At 39.8% G+C, this 18904-nt stretch overlaps 2 protein-coding genes across 2 annotated transcripts; both read right to left on the bottom strand.

Annotated features, from left to right (window-relative positions):
* Positions 1-1865: 1865 nt before the first annotated feature.
* On the bottom strand, positions 1866-9042 carry LOC145497420 (microfibril-associated glycoprotein 4-like). Its single transcript, XM_081477226.1, has 4 exons — positions 8716-9042; positions 6630-6744; positions 6123-6534; positions 1866-2393 (listed from the first exon to the last, which is right to left on the bottom strand). The coding sequence occupies exons 1-4, from the start codon at positions 9040-9042 to the stop codon at positions 2183-2185; spliced, it is 1065 nt and encodes a 354-aa protein (XP_081333352.1). The 3' UTR covers positions 1866-2182.
* Positions 9043-9518: 476 nt separating this feature from the next.
* On the bottom strand, positions 9519-18099 carry LOC145497546 (tartrate-resistant acid phosphatase type 5-like). The gene is made up of 5 exons (XM_081477359.1): positions 17293-18099; positions 13507-13728; positions 13347-13433; positions 12607-12821; positions 9519-11535 (listed from the first exon to the last, which is right to left on the bottom strand). The coding sequence occupies exons 1-5, from the start codon at positions 17489-17491 to the stop codon at positions 11278-11280; spliced, it is 981 nt and encodes a 326-aa protein (XP_081333485.1). The 5' UTR covers positions 17492-18099; the 3' UTR covers positions 9519-11277.
* Positions 18100-18904: the final 805 nt, after the last annotated feature.

Here is an 18904-nt window from a genome sequence, read left to right as displayed (position 1 = left end):
ACCTTGTGTAAACAAAAGCAAACTTCTGCTTTATGAACGACGAATGGTGAGAGATCGACTAGAAACACGTCAAATCGGCTTTGGACCTGCCTTTTACAACAAATAAGGTTAGAACATTATCGAAATTATCAGCTCTGTGTCTATTTCAACTTATTATAGGTCACGTCATGTGGCGCATGCTAAAATTAATATATGTCTAACCCGTAAACTGAAATTTGACGACGAATGGTCAAGTATTTGCATTTTTGACGTACTGTGAAAAGCTCTCGCGTCGCTCACAATCATTTGCCCAAAGAAATTTTTACAGGAATCTGTAAACCATCCTTCTGCAAATCAACCACCAGAAGCTTAATCCATTTGAAGGTTTCGCACACGGTGAAAATTAACTATTTTCACGAAGTACTTTTAAGTAAATGAAATACATGTCTTCGAGATTTAATTACTTTGCACCCAAAAAGACAACGCAACATTCCCTAAAATCAAGCCAGTACACATTTAAACACTACACAAAAATATTTGAATGTTTTTAAGACGGAAGAATGATGTGGTTTTGCTTGCGAGGCTCTCAAACTTGCTTAATAAATAAATCAAATGACGACTTTAACGGAATTTGGTAATTTGCATATTTCTTTGAAATAAAAGGATATTTTGCCAAAAAAACTATCCAGTAGTTTTTGTCATGCCTTAGCCTATCTACCATGAAAATATGAGCGAAATCGAATTTTCGACCCTTGCCGCGAAATTAAGAATTTGTCTGATTTTTACAGGCAGGCTCTCTTAAACACTATTTCATCATAGCTTTTAACATTTGATAAACTAGAGTGGACTAAGTGTAAAACGGAACGCAAAAAACACCTTTCAAAATGCTGCACTAACGCCCCCAATACTAGAAGAGATTACCCTATGGAACCACCCTCAATCGCTGAAAAGAAATACATTTCATTTGAAACCACACGTTTGTGCAAAGGAGCAATATCATCAAGATATCCATGTCTTCTCCGGCAAGGGACATAAACATTTTGATCTAAATAGGGGATTAAGGCTACAGGCATCTCATTTAAATTGGAGTTGTGAGGCTAGATAATTTGCAAGACAATGCCTTCCTGATCCAGTTGATTTCAACATGTATGTTTTGTTAGATTTTGGTACAGTTTGTTGAAAGATGACAGCAGTTAGTGATGTACATGTTTTTATACCATTTTAAGTTTTTCCTTACTTCTCTTACATATAACTGACGAGATTAAACAAAGCAAAAAACGCATGTTTGGTATTTAAAAAGGGAACACTTAAGCAGGTGGCCCCGAGAGAAGTGCGTTTAAATATTGAATATATGTTTTGTTCGTCACTTGCTAAACATGTAAATTTAGATTTTGGCATAGTTTGTTTTGTTTGTTGAAAGATGACAGCTATTAGCTATGTACATGTTTTTATACCTTTTTTTTTTCTTAGTTTTCACCTATTTCTTCATGGCTTTTAACATTTGATAAACTAGTATGAACTAGGTGTAAAAGGAAACGTAAAAAGAACAGCTTTCAAAATATAACACTAGCACGCACAATACTACAAAAGGTTACTCTATGGAACCACCCTCAATCGCTGGAAATCAATAATTTTATATCGCTCTTTAATGTAAGGTCTGTTCATTGTGGTGTACCTGTTTTCAGAAATTGAAGGAACTCAAGAGCAATCATATTTGGACAGGTATGTTCATTAAGTTTTGGTCTTTCTTGTTTTTAATGAAACAAAGTTTAACCTTTACTTTTTAGATAGATTTCGCTCTTGCTATCGATTTTGACCACTTTTGGCCAGTTTTTGATAGTTTTTGTAACGTTATGTAAAAGTCATGAAATTCAAGATGGCGGATATCCAAGATTGCGGCTGTTCAGACAAAATAGCACTTTTCTACGACTTAGGACGTCATCATTCCATGCTGCGAAAAACGAGGAAATATTTTTGGACGCACTATAAATCGTCCAAGTTTAATTGCATAATTGTAACACTCTGAAAGTTACATGTTGAGGGCCTCAAGAGCTCCTCAAGCACCACAAAGCCTAATTTGTGCAAAATGTGAAGAGAGTGGAGTAAATGTGGAATGCTTGCAGGGGTAGCTCATAGACAATTCAAAGATTTGAAAATTTAAGGTAGCTCTGCCCTCGTACAACGTTTTTTTAACGCTCGGGCGTTACTTCACTTTCATCTCAGTACGTTTCAGTGAGTACTCAACCCCTCTAAAGCTATTCCAGTTAACTCCGTCAGCAAAAGAAGAATGGGATCCTTCAAGGTATAATCCGTTGAGATTCGATCCGTGACAAGTCTTGTACCACCAGGCTCCCTTATGCGTCTGAGGACAGCCACCAGAACTGTCTGAATCCTTCGTGGAGTACGGCTGGTTACTATGAAATAAGAAACCGTTCAGTGCTATTGATTGCTTTCACTGAGCATAAAGTATATTGCCTGATCTAAGCGGGTACCTTAAAACTGACTTTTATGGCTGAGGACCGATACGAGTAGAGGAGAAAAGTAAAAGTTTGTCACCAACTTGGTAGATGCATGCTAAATATATAATTTTCACACAGTTGATTTGTACTGTTACTGGGTTACAGAACTGCAATTTGGCGAAACCTTCTTCTTAGTCTTTAGCCTGTTTGTAAAACGTTTTGGTACACCCATAACTTAATCTCATCCCTCATCGTACCCCGCAGGACACCTAGGCCGTAACTTGATGTTTGAAGTTAATTGCTCTTCTTGTCTAGAATGTTTAAGAAATTTAAGGGAAAAAATGTTACGAAAACGCGTACACAAAAACTCACACAAAATATAGGCTAGCAACATTAAAGTGCAATTTGCTTTCAAATTTACCGAATTAGGCAAGCAATAAAAAGAGTTAATAACTATGGTTTTACAATTTATTTATTTATGGTTGAAGCCTTCTTATTAATTCATTCAGGTCTAGATCTATGTCCATTTCATTACGATTCTGCTAGTTAAGGTAATTCCTCTGAAATAAAAGTGACAATGGATTTTTGTTCAAACTTTGTCCACTGAATATTTGTCATTTGATAACTTCAATTTTGAAATAAAAAAGGGGGGTGCCCATGTTCATTAAGGAGCAGTAAGGCATTGAAAATGCCCCATTTGGGCATTATTTAATGCTTATTATAGAAACGCATTCCCAGTAATTGTAAAATCTTTGTGAGCCCCGACTCATGAGAAAACGCATTAAACTACAGTCAATACATTGTGTCGGACACAAATAAACATTTTAAGTTTGATTCAGACAGAAAGCTAAATCCTTGATTAAAAATTTGAACCAAATTTCTTGACGTGGTTACCGACTGCAAAATAGAAAAGACCACAGTGTAGCTGCTATTTTTCTTATTTATTCAATTTTCAGCAATAGAAATTAGATTAGTCTTCCCTCATGCGAAGCTTATGATTAGTTGATTACAATGACTGGAAAAAAAATTGGGGTGCCCGTGCTCGTTGGTGAGCTAGAGCCATTTTTCAACTGAAAGAGCTCAATATCAAGGGAAATCCGGCATGTTTTCAATATGCGCGTGCACGAGCGCGCGCTAATGACGCCATAAATTATGCGCAGTAAGGATGCGTAATGCAAATGTGAGGAATGACCTTAAGGTAATATTTTGAGAATAGCGTGCAGTTATTTAATTTTTTTGTATAGAGGCCGTCCTTGCAGTTGTCCAATATGAACGAAGTGACATTTTCTTCATCGAATTAGGTACACTTGGTGAGACTTGGGCATGTTGAATCAAATCTGGCTAGCCACTAACGTAGTTTAGATCATCTGAAATTCTTATAGAAATAGAGTTCCCATTTTGAGGGAGACAAGTATTCCTGGATACAATTACCTTGATTCGCAACTGATTTCAAGATTAAAAGAAATTTTTTACAATAACTGCCTAATTTCTCGCGCGCTGATTGCCTTATATTTATCATCAATAAGAGTACAGACGGATAAAATTTTAATTCATGCAAGCTTTCAACAGTTCAACTTTCAGCTGTCGAACTGTCAATTTTTAACCAGTGGGATTTTATTGACTTTTTTAAGTAGCAAATCAAAAAGCGAGAAAAGCTATTGACAATGTTCGCGTCCTTGTGAATAAAATTCACTTATCTTTGTTTACGGCAAGTTAACGGCGTATTTTCCTTCATTTATTCCCGACATTTAACCATTTTAGGGTCTTGCTATTGTAAAAAACAAATTGACGCCAGTTTTTTATGCGTCTGTCCTCTTATTGATGATAAATTGCGTTATAACATTGTCAAAATTTGACTGCGGAACCACTCGCCTACGGCTCGTTGTTCCACAGCCACTTTGACAATGTTATAACGTAATTTAGCATTAATAAGAGGACAGACGCATAAAAATCTGACGTCAATTTGTTAAGGTTACCGTATACCTTCAGGGATGTCTCACGTCCAAGCGATGTAGCGCGTCCGGTTTAAGCTGTAGATACCTAAACCCCCATATCAAATTAAAGCTTATAGAGCTGGCTAACAAACCATACCAAAACTTTTGAAATAAAATGAAGTGCCGATTTTTTCACGGCCACTAAATGCGAGCGCCCTAATCACCTTTTGGAAGCTACAAGTCAAAGCGAATTTTGTTTTTCGCCAATTTATTTTTTTCCTCGGTTTCAGGACAAAAAGCGCTAAAAAAGCGTGTCTGCGTTTTGCCACATTCAATTGCAGTAAAAAGTTACAGAACATTTTCAAAATAGGATTTAAAAAAGTGAAGTGATCGTACAAAAATTGCTCTCGGAGAAAAAATATTTCGAAATAAACAATTCGCAGATACGTTTTTGTTTTTTATATGTTAATCTAGCTACTGTCCAAATTTGAGGGCAATCAAACAAATCCCCTTTGAGTTGTAACTCTTTAAAGTGTCTGCTTCAAGCAAAAAAATTTATTCGAGAAAACAGCGCTAAGAAAAATCTCTTGCTTCGCAAACAAACTCCGCCCACAAACGCCTTCAACTGGGTTCTCAGATCACAGAGCCAATCAGCGCTTGGAAAATTTACTACCATTAACTCGCGGTGAAATTTACGCGTGAATCTCGAAAAAACCCTTGTGTTTCGTAATGCGCTCAAGGCGGAGAGATAATTTTTCTGTAGCTCGGTTTTTCTTTAAGCTGGTCTGGCAAAATGGGGAAGACGAAAAAGGATACGAACGCTAGAGTGGCTGGGCGACGAGAAGAAACTGAACAAAAGGAAGCGCGGCGGAGCAAATGTGCATGGATAATATTCCAATGGATCTCAATGAGTTGGGCGATTTATCGGTATCGGACTCAACAAAAGAGTCAATGTACACGTCGCTGTTATAGCTGTCGAGTTCCCAAATTTTTACAGAATCTTTCTCTACTCTTGACTCGATCTTTTTGCCCACTTGATACGATAGCTATAGCTTCATCCGCGAGGCCAACTTTCGCTTCTTCACTCATTGATGTGTTTTCATTCGTTCTTCGCTTTTTCGAACTGGTAAACAGAGTTTTCCGTGGTCCATGTTTACTTGTAACTTAATAGAATTACATCTAATACGAAAAATGCTTGGATCTGAGTAGCCAGCCAATTCGTGGTATCCATATATTCCCGCGAAAGTAGTCTCGGTTGATTGCGTACACGTTATAGGGCTGTCAATCAAGAGGGAACTTTTACTTCCGGCCGTAACGTAAAACCTCCATTTCTCCGCCAATATTGAGTTTTTTTCAATTTTGTTTGCAGAAATTAGAGATTACTCTTCGACCATTACTTTGAACCAAAAATCCAAATTTGAAGAAAATTGCCGATCTGAAGGTATACTGTAACCTTAAATTCACAGTAGTCAATGTCTTCAGTTTTATTTTACACTAATGAAATAGAGAACGCTCTGAAATCTTGGTCATGGTCTCGACATTTTGGTTTAACAAAGGGAGTTATCTCAATATCCCAAATACTACTAGCATTGTTCTTAAATGTACCAGTCTTAGGCAAACACGTTCAAGATTGCTATTTTCACAACCTGACTAAAGATACAATAAACAAGCTGACTAAAAGCTGACTTTAAAGTTGACTACAATTACAAAACGTGTACCAAATAACGAATTTCAATTCGTAACATCTTACTGATGATATAAAAGCGAATCACCAGCTGTACCATTGTATCCTCCAATCAAAAGCCGGTACTTATCTCCCTCGTCAGCAATCTTAAAAGTCGTGTACTCAGCGTATCTGATGTCGTCTTCAAAATCCTCCAAGTCAACTCTCAGTGTGACGTCATCAGCAGCCGTCAAACGGTGGATGTTATCGTTTCCGAGCCAGAACTCACCGCACGGATATCCAAAGCCGTTTTTGTAGGAGTCCCATCCAAGAAAGAAGTCAACAGAGCCGTCCAAACGCCTCTGAAAAACGGTCCAGCCTCCACCGTCCGTGACCATGTCACACAACACTTGCATTGGTTTGCCGCCATCTGGATTGATGGTGTACACGCCACTGGATGTGAAACCATCTTGAAGGAGTAGAGCGCAGCTTTTGGGTTCTGTTGATAAAAAAATAATAATAAATTCAATTTAAGTATCTATTTTTAATAAGCCTTAACCCAGCGGCAAGAATATCATGAGACATTTCACTTACTGCATGGTTTTCCCGTATAGCCTTCCCTGCATTTGCATCGCACCCTTTTTTCTTGATAGTCGGGAATACACAGTGTGTTCTCCCCGCAGGGAGACCTGTCCGTCTCACAGATGCTCTGTTTGAAACCAAAACAAAATTAGCTCAAAAACCATACACCAGCACAAAGCAAGTGTCAACAGTCAAATTTGAGTTAGAGGGTTGGTGCGCTTGTATCCTGCTGTTTAACAATGGACCGTTTTCATTATGTCGTCAAGGTGTTGTTTCTTAAACAACGTAACAAACTGCTACGTTAACAGTATCCATTTTTTACAGCTACATACAGAATGCGGTTCAGTACGAAACGCCCTTTGAAAGTCGCCGGATGAATCTTGTCAATTTTACGCACAAGTGACAGATAACACGTTCTATTATTTTTCTTGAAAGGAATTTGAAACTGAACTTGGATCGATAACTATGTTAGAGCTCAATACAAAAACGAAGGTCATTTGATTCATTTCTACTGCAGCCTCCAGAACGGAGTACAAATACATTGTGGTTTACAGCATTTGGCTTGGGGTAATCAGAGTTTTTAAACTTGTAATTACATTTATAATTTTAAATTTTTTTTTTCGACTTTGTAAAACATCTCTGACAACTCCTGGAGCTAGCTTTTGTTTGCTTTTTTGTTTTTTGTTTTTTCAAAAAAAATGATTAAGGTTGCGACCTTTTAAACGTTGTCGGCAAAGGTCATCTGTGCTTACGTGATTGCCGATGAAAAACGTTTTTCATTATTAGTCTTCGTTGGTTCAAGAATAACGCTGTGCATTAAATAAATTCTTACTTTAAAGAATGAGGTGGTTTGTTCCGTGGGTGGTAAACAGATTGAGATCTATTTCAAGAGTACGAGTGGCAAATTCTATGTACGGTACAATGCTCTGTCCAACGCCGCAAGATAATTGAAGGCCTGCTGATTCTAACGCTAAAAACACTTAAGAAATCCTTTATTGCGAGCTCTCTTCCGTCTGAATTCACTTAGAAGGACAAATAACTCACGCAGCGCAAGTTGAGAGGGTAATTAATTTAAATCCTGAAGATTGCTTAAGTGAGTCGAAAACATTTAGGCGTTGCTGTTGTTGTTTTTGTTTTCTTTGCTTTCTCAGTTTAACTTATAGAGGGAACATTATGTACAAATACTAGTAAATAATTATATACTATCTACTCTGGCCGAGTAACTCAGTCTAAGATAACTTGTAGTCCATAACTACCGGCGCTTGATTTAATTAGGGTTACCGTATACCTTCTGTAGATATCTAAGCCTCTATATCAAATGATTAAAGCTTATAGAGCTGGCTATCAATCTATACCAAAATTTTAGAATGCGGTTAATTGTCGAATTTTTCACGACCTCTAAACGCGAACGTTCGAATCATCCGGCTTTTGGGTCCCTTTTGAAGGCTATCAAGTCAAAAGGAATTTGTTCGGACGGTAGCTAGTTTGACATACAAAACACAAAAAACGTGTGGGCGAATTTTTTATTTCCGAATATTATATCTCCAAGAGTCATTTTGCTGTGATCACTCCATATTTTTTTAAATTCTATTTCGGAAATGCTTTGCTAATTTTCACTGAAATTGAATATGGTAAATCGCAGACATTTTTTTATCTGGGTCCCGAAACTGAGGGACAAATTTATTAAACAAGCCGGCGAAAAACAAAATTCGCTTTGACTTGTAGCTTTCAAAAGGTGATTCGGACGCTCCTATTTAGAGGTCGTAAAAAAACTCGACAATTCATTTTATTTGAAAATTCTGGGTATAGTTTGATTGCCAGCTATCGTTTGATAAATATACAACATGACTTGATTTATAGTTTTGTCAAATACTCAATGTTGTCTTCAGAAAGGTCATTACATCGTGATTCGTCGTAAACTTTAAGAGACAGCTTGCTTATTTGGGTAAGGCTAAATTCGAATTATTACAGGCTCAAAAGTACTTCTAATTAGAAGGAGAGGGGCTACCTTCACACGAATGATAACGACAAATCTATAGATATTTTAAAAATTCTTCTAAGCGCTTGTCGAGAGAGGTCAGCATGGTTCAATAATTACCTTTATTCCTCTGTAACGAAAATCTTCAACTTCTGAGAAGTTAACGCGACCAACAAATCGATCAGAGTCGCTCAGTTGACATAAGAATCTCCCAGAGCTGTCCTCCACCGTTCCAAAGTTGTAAGACTGACATTGTTTTTCCTCCACGCACTCCAACCGACAAGAACTTTCCGAGTCCACTTTTGTTTCGCTTATCACGCTTCCATTTAACTTCCATCCTTCCATCGCCTTAGCAAAGTTACCAGCTTTAAAACTGGGCTGTGAAATACGGCTGATTCCAAACACGGCTGTGGCTGTGCCAAGGAGAAATATCATCAAGGCATGCATTTCCTGTCGACAAAGGGATGTCAACGTTTTGACTTAAATAGGGGATTAAGGCTTAGCCAGCTCAGTTAAATTGAATCGAGGTATGCGTGTAGATAATTACTGGACAATGCCGTTATGATCCAGCTGATGTTAGCGTATTTTTTAATTTTATTTTATGGTTACTTTGTTGTTTGTTTTTATTAACTGCCACAACGGAGAAAAAAGAGAAAAATTGTTATTTTTTATTACTTGTCTCCCTTACTTCAGTTCAAAATTGACGAGATTTTGCGACGCACAAAACGCTTGTTTGGTAATTAAGGACATTAAAACGGGAACACTTGGCAGGTGGCTCTGAGAAAATAATGAATTTACGTTGCCCAGTTTAAACACATTTAAAACGTTTGATTTGTCGCTTGCAAAAAATGTAAGTTTGTTTCGGATAGGGCTCAAATAGTTGAAACTAATAACACAGTTACAACTGATATCAGCACCAGATGCAGAAGTTGTCTTGTTTATTCATGACAGTTTATGAGGTTGGTGGTACAAAGTGTATTCTCATTTGCAACACGCACGCAAATCCTGAAAACTATATTTACAAAAGCATTACAAAGGGCTGGTTTCAAGAAGCTAGAGTTGCTCTCGGCTACGCCTCGAGCAACTCTTCTCTTTCGTGCTCTCCAAACTTCCCGCGCGCACGCATAACTCGATGTACGCACGCCCAAGCATGTTGTCAAAGTAATCAGTGATCAAAGAACTGAAAAAAAGAACTATACGAGCTTATGAAGGATACAGCTAGTCAGTTAAGGTATTATCAAGTTCGCTAGCCTGCGAACAGGCTCCCAGTGAGGGCGGAAAAAAACTTCGGCGAGCGAAAGCGTAATTCCGTGAGCGAAGCAAGTGGGAGTCGGAGCGTGAATCCGCGAGCGAAGCGAGTCGGACGCGGGGGAGCCTGTAGACATTGTTTTTGATACGCCGTTCCGCCCCTTGGTGATTAGCCTGTTACAAATCAGTCAAGTAGGTAATTAAACCTGTCAAAATTGATGGTTTTTCCCACGCTGATATATCGGCTTTTTATAGCATTCTACCGCACGCGGGTTTTGCGGTAAGGGGAAATGCAAGGCGAACGGGAACGTATTTGCCGTTTCTGCAAAAAGTTATTAAATCCGCTTGAAGGGAAAAGAGTGCCGGTGGTGTCAGTTTGTAACAGGGTAAAAAACAAAGAACTGACTGGGGTTTCTGGTCAAGAGAGTGTGGTTTTGGCTGCCGAAGTTGAAAAGCTAGGACATTGTTTAGACCGTGGAATGAATTTCCCTGAATTGTCTTGCCTTCCTTGTGCCGGGCATGTCGTTCGCGTGGTTTATTCTTGCACAGTAACAACAAGCCGACATGCACATAACAGCGGAAACCATGCAGACCTATGACCTATAAAAATTTGCCATAGCACGATCTAACGGCTCAACTCCACTTAAAATTCCTCCTTATTACACAACATGAAGTGCCCTTCATGAACACGAGTGAAGCGACAAGAAAGGTCGAGTGACCGAACAGAGAACGGCAAATGTACAAATGTCACGAACCGTAGAAGTCGTGTATGCTAGTCAACCCCATTTTACACAGAGATGTGATGAAAATGTTGCAAAGAATTGCTCAAAGCTGCCTCGAATTCCACGTCAGTGAACTGTACATTGCACGCAGAAGCCATCTTTGTCGGTCGCGGCAAGAATTATGCAAATTTACATGCAGTTGTCAAGATCTGTCAAATATTTATCTCAAAGCTTCTCAAAGCTGTCAACAGTCATCGATTCAACCAATCAGATCTTGATACCAGGAGCTGGTATCATGGAACGGCGCCATCAATGGAATGTCTACAGGCTCCCCCGTGCACTCCCTCGTCACCAGACCGCTCTCGGCTCGTCCCGCTCGCCCTGTTCTACACTCGGCTAGCTCGCTCTGAAACCAACCGGGAGCCTGTTTGCAGGCTACAAGTTCGCAAGGGCAGAGGGAGATGTTTCCTATATTTGGACCCCATGGGATAGTACTGTTTCAGCTAACAGCAAGGCCATCTTACTGGTTCTAATTCCCGCGGATTATTAATAATAACCGTGACATTTCTACAGCGCCAATCGACTAATCATTCAAGGCGCTTTACAACAAAAAGGAGTAAAAACAGTTGAAAAAATTTGACAGATTAAAAAAGCCTCTTTGTAAAAATGTAAGTTAAAATGTTTCATATGTTTTGGCCGGTGGATGGAAAAATTAAGAATTAAAGTTCGTTAATTGACGAGGATAGAGCTGTGTTTTGTAAAGGGAAGTTCCATAACAGTCCATCATCTCTACCGTCATGTTATTGACCGCGACGTGTACCACTGCAAATCCTCCACCTCTGAAGTAGTCAGCCCAGAAAAACAGCGAGCTACCTTCAGGTACTTTATCTTTGTTGCTAGTGTCGTAATCTACTATGGCGCCTGCTCCAATAACAAAATACGCAACAGTGGAGGTCGGCTCTTTCAGGTGCTACAAGTCGTCATTCAGGAAAATGCCAAGTATAAGGAAAGACATAAGTTGAATAGAGTTAGTAAAGTGGCTTTTGCCGATACTACTTAATAATTAAATTATTACCTCGAGCTTTCTATGAGATTATAGCTGATGAGGATGAAGTTAGGTTAATTATTTCGCAATTATTTCACTACGTATAACACTTGTATCTGAGTTTCGCAACGTGACAGAACATTTTTCTCAATGAAAACCTGAAGAACGACCTGCGCCATTTGTGCTGAAATAGGCTGGAAGACGAAACCTCACCAGAACGTCTTGACCGGCGGAAAGGAAAAATGTTTATCAAAAGACGAGCTAGTAGGCATCACGATTAGGTCAACTCATGATAGTTTAAATATTATTTTCCCTGGCCTTATCTCTTGTTTTGATAATAGGAAGCACTCTTGGAACTCTAGGATGACCACAGGGAGCACACAATCTTGTTGAATAGGAAGAGAGTAAATAAAGGAATGAAAAGAACGAGTAGTTTACCTTTGTCCCCTGTTGTTATTTCTTACGCGACCTTACAGAGAAAACCGCTACTTTCAAGTCCTGCGTAACACTGTAGCGCTAAACTCGTACATAGGCCTTTTCGCGTTCCGCAGAAATTTTTTTTTTTTTTGCTTTATATATAACATTGACAAATGTCAATGTTATATGTAAAGCAAAACAAAAATTCCTTTGAGTCACGCGCTCGAGCGGCGAAGAGCAGAGCGATCCGGCGGGAATTAGGAGCCTGGTGAAGGAGCGCCAACTTTCTCGTCTCGCGGCTTCGCCGCTCGATTTCGCGCTCGCGGTTACGTCGCGCGTGCTTGTGCTCCAACGTGAGCCAGCTCGCAAGCTACGCGAGAGAGCAAAAAGACAATCGCTGCGAAAAAGAAAGAGTGCTCTCCTTTATTTCATTTGCGCCCGCGCACGTCTTCTCATTCTTACGCGCCACTCCAACTCACGCCATTTTTTAATAGCGCACCAGCTGCACAGGCTAAAGAAAGCAGCAAAAATGCAACACGAGACCTTTCAACGTTAAATCTCATGAAAGAACACACTCACCTGAAGATTGTGATCGTGTCCATTGATATAGGCAGTCACGTGATAGGTTTGTAACAAGGGTCTCAGTCGGTCAACTAAACATTTAGTGGGACCATGCTCAGCAATGGACCACACTGGGTAATGGCCTCCCACAATCAGATAATGAGCTGTTGATGAACGAAGAGTCGACTCCAGCCAATCCCACTGCGCTTCGGCATCCTCGATTGACAGAGGCCCTAAAATTTGATGCGAAAAAAAAAAAAGATTTCTGAGCATTGTTAGCTCTAGTTCTGTAGATTCCTTTACAGATTAAAGCGCTGCATGTGTGTTATGATATTACAAAATTATTATATGGCTAGATCCGTGTTGTGCTGTGATTGGCTACCCAAGCGAGCAAGATGGCGCTATCTTGTCCGCTCGGGATTGTCCGCTGTGTCTCGCAAAAAAAAAAGTGTTTCTTTTTCCATATAATAAATCCTTTATTGACCAAGCTTGTGCGGTCAAGATGTCTGGATATTGGCCTCGTTCGTTCTTTTTTGCGTGTTTATGGACCGCAACTCCGTCTCGGTCCATAAACACGCAAAAAAAGAACTTGGCCAATATCCAGCCATCTTGACTGAACAAGCTTGGTCAATGCATTACCTGTATATCCTGTGCAAGGGTTCAAGGTGCAAGAGTGCGCACGTACTAGCTAGCTCTATCTATCTTAGGTCCAAACCCATTACTCTTTTAATGACATTAAATGATACATTAAATGATACCTTCAGGTTGTGTAATTGAGCTGTCATCAGTGATACCACAAAGTAGCACTGTGTCCACAAGAACCAACTGCAATTCCTTCTCAGAACCTTAAAAAGAAAGGCAATTGGAATTAATCAACCACAAAGAGGGTCAATTATCGAGAGCATAACATTTTCTTACCAGGGATTGTCCAAGACTTGGTGTAATACAGGGCTGGAAAATTCCAGCGCTCAGATCGGGAACTGTATGCAATCTGGGCTGACGCGTTGCCAAGGTGATCATGATTTCCCGCGCAAAAATACCATGGAGTCATCAGCGACTTGGCGGTGAACACATCTTCAAATGTTTCTTGAAACCTCTTGTCATCGACGTTTTTTACTCCTTGGTCATAGAAGTTATCACCTGAGAGAAGTCAATGGATAAATATATTTATTTTCCCTTAAAGCTGTTGTGTTTCCAACCATACTCCCTAACACTTATCGATTGAGTGTTTGACCAAGAACCTCTTCTAAGCAAGAGACACGTTGGCGCTCTGTTAGACTGCGAGCAGTCTCTCTTTAGCTCAAAAATCCGTGGAGAAAAACGCAAAGAAGAACATTAGAAGTGAGTGATCGTAAGCGTGCGAGGGTGACACGCGAAGCTACGAGCCGCAAGTAGCGCTACTCGCGGCTCGCATTCCCGCGCGCGCGTTCACTTGTTTTACGTTCTTCTCCGTGGATTTCCGAACAAAAGAGAGACTGCTCGCAGTCTAGCGTTCTGTGACAACTTACAGATAGTTTGGGTCGCGTATAAGAACAAATAATAAGGTAATCCACATTCCCTTTACATAGCATATCTTGAGGGCATTTGTAAGTTTTGGAATTTTTTTCACACCACAGTGGCCTATAACAAGCCAATCTGCTTGATCAAAAATCTCGCATTTGATAGCATTTTTGTCCGTCAATTTGCTTGGTTCAAAAGAAGCTTTTTGTTGAATATTTGACTCTCTAGCTTTGAGGTTCCCTCTCGTCTCTCGCCGAGCAGAGAGAGAAGACAATCTCTGTCTCACAGGGCACATATTTTTAGCAGTGCATCTTGACATTTTTTTTTAAGTGCGGGTCCCTCACTAACCTGCAGGAAAGAAATTGGACATCTAACTTTGGGCTTCCACATATGACGAGCGCTTGCCTTATTGCCTTCTTTATTCTTGACTGATGTTATCTTTTCACTTTGTAGTGTCGCATGCGCACGGAAAGAACGAGGAATACAACACTGAAAAAACTGTAGAGTGGCCGCGAAAATCAGGTTGATTCTCCTTGCTGTTATATCCTAAGGTTCTTCTATTGAGATTCGAGCGAGTTCCGCAGGATGTGGTCAAAACATTCCTTAAGGACGGTGCCTACTTTTGTTAGTGCGCACACGTTCTGCGCATCACGCAAGCCATGGTTTAGCTCCACACGCGCGCTGGGGCTGACATTTGACGCAATCAACTACGCTATCACGTACACGACTAAAATGAAAGCAAAATTTTCCTACTGTGACCAAATCAAGTTTAAGGAACCTGTGCTTACACCAGGAACAACAGAATAGCAGCATATCGCTAACCACTACTTGTTTACGTCTTCCAGCTGAAAACGTAGCTGTTATCTGTCGAAAATTATTCTGAAATCCAACTGTAAACATGTACCTGCAGATGGCGTAGTGCGCGTGCAAAACAAGTGCGAGATACGCAAATGTCTTACTTACTGGGGAGGTGACAGGAAAAAAGGTAACGGGCACCGTAAAAGTTTTCAAAAAAGATCAATAACTTAAAACAAACGCGTGGTTACCCCTACATTTTATGTTATGAAATCGAAGTGGCAAGTCTATTCAACACGTGATTAGTTTCTGGTTGTGAGCGAAAGGTATTAAGACTGTATTTTAGCTGAACCAGAGGAAGGCTGTCAGATACGCTAAAAGCGCTTTTGCAACGATTTTGTTATTAACCTGGCGCAAAAACCTTTGCAATTAGTAGGCACCGTCCTTAAAGGAGCGACGTCACGGTTTGCGCATCTTGAGAAATTTAGTCTAGAATTTTCAAACTCGTTGCTTGTAATCCGGTCGTGTCAAATATCTTCTCCATCCTTAACCATCCTTGTTCCTTTAAGGTTTATTATTATCTCTTTGGTGTTTTCCATCTTAATTTTAGCAAACAGTTATTCTTAGATTTCCTTCAGGCTAAAGATATCACCAAAATAAATCAAAATAACGTGACGTACTGAAATCCTTTAATTTGGCAGTATATATTTAGCCTCCCCAGGTGCGTGACGTCGGAGTCATAAGAAAGCGACTGCGTATGACTGATGTTTGAGGCTATTTCAATTTCAATTTCAATTTATTGAGGGTCTCAATGGGGTAGTGGCTTTTACGGCTAATGGCTAAATTTTTGGCCCTTCTACGACTAACGGGTAATTTTTTCTCGTCACGGTTAACTAGAATTAATTATTATAATATAATAATTAACTGGAAATATAATAGTTAATTTCCATTGGTGTGGAGCATGGCAAAATCATGAAAAGTATAGGGAATATATATTCTCGGTTGACCAGAAATAAATTCGTCTGGTCCACAAATACACATATGTCCAGTACTGCGGGATGTGGAAATTTGGAACTTTTAATTTCTAAGAAATAAGACAAGGAATTCTATTTGCCTGTATATGGTTAGGCGTTTAAAACATGTTGTTCTTGTTGTTCTTTTGAAATAATGATTATCATGGTTCTTTTTACATTTTTCATGAGGCTTACCGTTTTACGCCGTCTTAAACATCAAAATGCGTCCACGCCTTGGCCTGCACCCCCCCCCCCCCTCCTAGCCTCGTTATCATCGCTCTACTAGTGACCAGTTCTTCCATTCAACAGCTAACTCATCGTCACTGTCCTCTGAATCTGTTTTATCTCCCAGTTGTTATAGAGTTGATATGGCATAATTTTCCGCTTTGCCATTAACCTTTGCCAGCCGATAAAGTTTCAGATCAAACGATCCCAAACCAAATTTTTTGGCCTGGTGATTCACGCCAAGAAAGTCAAAAAAGCAATATATATGTGATCTTCCCGATTTCAATCCTTGTTTTGTTTCTTTCTTATGGGCTTCTCCTCTCCTGTGGAATTGGTACTAACAACTGCTTTCACTATAACCATGCATGGATAGCAAAGCCGCCAGTCATAAAGAGAAACCGAACAACAAGGTCGGAAAATAGCGAGAGGTGCCAGAACCTCAAGGTGACTGTCAAAGTTCGTGGCACGATCCATTTCAAAGACATATCCGCCATTTCCGGCGTTGTGAATACGCAAATGGAGTTCTTTACAAGACAATTCAGACCTTTAATTTGCACTCATACTTTTTTTACGGTTAACGGTTTTTGATTTGTTTTACGGCTACCAGTTAAATTTTAAATTTTTTTACCCCTAACGATTAACTTTTTGGCCCTTTTACGGCTAACAGTTAAACCCCATTAAGCCCCTCTTTATTGTATCGGTAATTAAACTGAAAATGATTTCTAACTACAGGGAAACCCGAGTAATACAGACACCAAAGGCCAGTGTGCAGGCCAAAGTGTGTGTCCTGTGTGTGTGCTATCCGAGTGCCTGTACAAAGCGCCAGCGGCTTTGTTCGGAACAATTGTCACGACAAACGTTTTGTGGACATTACAGCTAGTCAAACGGCTCCACTGTACTTTATTCAAACTCCCCCTAATGACATGATAGCATAAAGTGCCTTTCAGAGAAAATAATATTTGAAGATAATTACCCTTGGTATACGTAGGTAGCGTCTGCGACGCAGGCTAGAAAAAGATTGCAAACGCGAATAACATTTAACTTAACTCAAATTCTTCTAAAATTCCATGGGAACGCAGTGTAATGTAAGGCAATATTTTGTAAAACTGGGTACAATTTAAGATTTATGCGTCCTTTCCTCTTAGCTAGCACAAACAAAATTCATGCCTACCGAGCGCGACGGTGAATTGCGTTCCAAGCTGTTCTGCTAATTTGCCCATGCCTTTACTGACCGCTGTCTCGTACGGGGTTGTGTAGGGCCACCAGTCACTCTCTCCTCCCCAATCACCGACCACAAGAAATCTCAGTTCCTCGCAACGGACAAGTGTCACACACACAAGCAATGAGACAAGAATCTGTGAGCTGGCCATGATGAAATGAATACCTCCAGTGGACAACGGATAAATGCTATCAAAACAGTTCTGTTTTATAATAGACTCGAACTTCCGGTACAAAGGTCTAACGTCATGCAATCAACTTTCCTTTCGTCACGTGAAACTCTCCGCAAAAACTGTTCGAATGAATGAGTTGCCAGTAATCGGATACCCGTGTTTGCGCGAAGAACTCTGGGATCGTCAGGGGGCAAACATTGCTAGTCGCTAGAAGGAAATGTATGGCGAAAAGTTGGTTCGAGGTACAGGAAAACGATTTTTGAGAGAGATCAACGCTTTTTCGCCATCGTTTTTATCGCAAATGGATTTGGGCAATGTTGATATGTGGAATATGTAAGTTTTTCTTTGAATAACCGTGAAATATGTGACAAAATCTACCGATAAACACCGTTGCTTGCGTGAGGTTTATTGTGAAATTTACATCGCGCAATGGTCTGAAAATATTACAAAATTATTTAGGTATAAATCGAAAGGAAATAACCCAGTAAAGCCTTTTAAGTTGTGTACAGGCTACTTTTGGCTATTTGAAAGCTCAGTCGTACAAATAATACTGGAAATAAGCCCGGTGGCGATCATTGTACTGTCTGGGGTTGATTTAATGACAACTGAATGAGTCCGCGCGACTCATGCTGTGTGGCTACTGTGTTGCTCAAAGCCTTTGTTTTGCTTTTACAAGCACGTATTTCAGTAATTTTCCTTTTCTATAACAGATCAAGGGTAGCTCCTTGAATATATCTCTGAGTATTTGTATTTGAAAGTGCCATTTGTGCGCGATTATGCTTTCCAAAGTTTGGTATTGACGGTTGAGTGAAATTGCCCGACACAAAGGGTAGTAGTTCCTTCTGCAATTTTCGATTTCTGTTTTAGAGCTTCTTTTCTGTCTTAATATTTAACTTCTCGGAGGGTCTTTTCTACCATTTGCTCCGGGTAGCCTCTCGAGATCAGGCGTGTATTGAAATTTTAAATATTCTCTTCAATGTATTTCACAATAAACCTCACGCAAGCAAAAGGGAGTTTATCGGTAAATTTTATCCCTTATTTCACGGTTATTCAAACAAAAACTTTCATTTTCCATGTATCAACATTGCCAAAATCCATTTGCGATAAAACAACGGCGAAAAAGCGTTGATCTCTCCCCAAAACCATGTTTTTGGGCGTCGAAACAACTTTTCGCCATACATTTCCTTCTAGGGACTTGCAATGTTTGCCCCCTAACGATCCCAGAGTTCTTTCCGCAAACACGGGTATCCGATTACTGGCAACTCATTCATTTGATATTGGGGAACCAGCTGATACTCTTTTACTGATCTCAGAAATTGTTGGGACCGAAAACGGTATACGAAGGCATTGTTAGAAGAGCGGGGTGAATAAGGGTTGCAAATCCGCCGATAC

This window comes from Orbicella franksi, chromosome 9 (assembly GCF_964199315.1).
Source record: "Orbicella franksi chromosome 9, jaOrbFran1.1, whole genome shotgun sequence".
NCBI lineage: Eukaryota > Metazoa > Cnidaria > Anthozoa > Scleractinia > Merulinidae > Orbicella > Orbicella franksi.
This window is presented reverse-complemented; position numbering and strand designations above follow the sequence as displayed.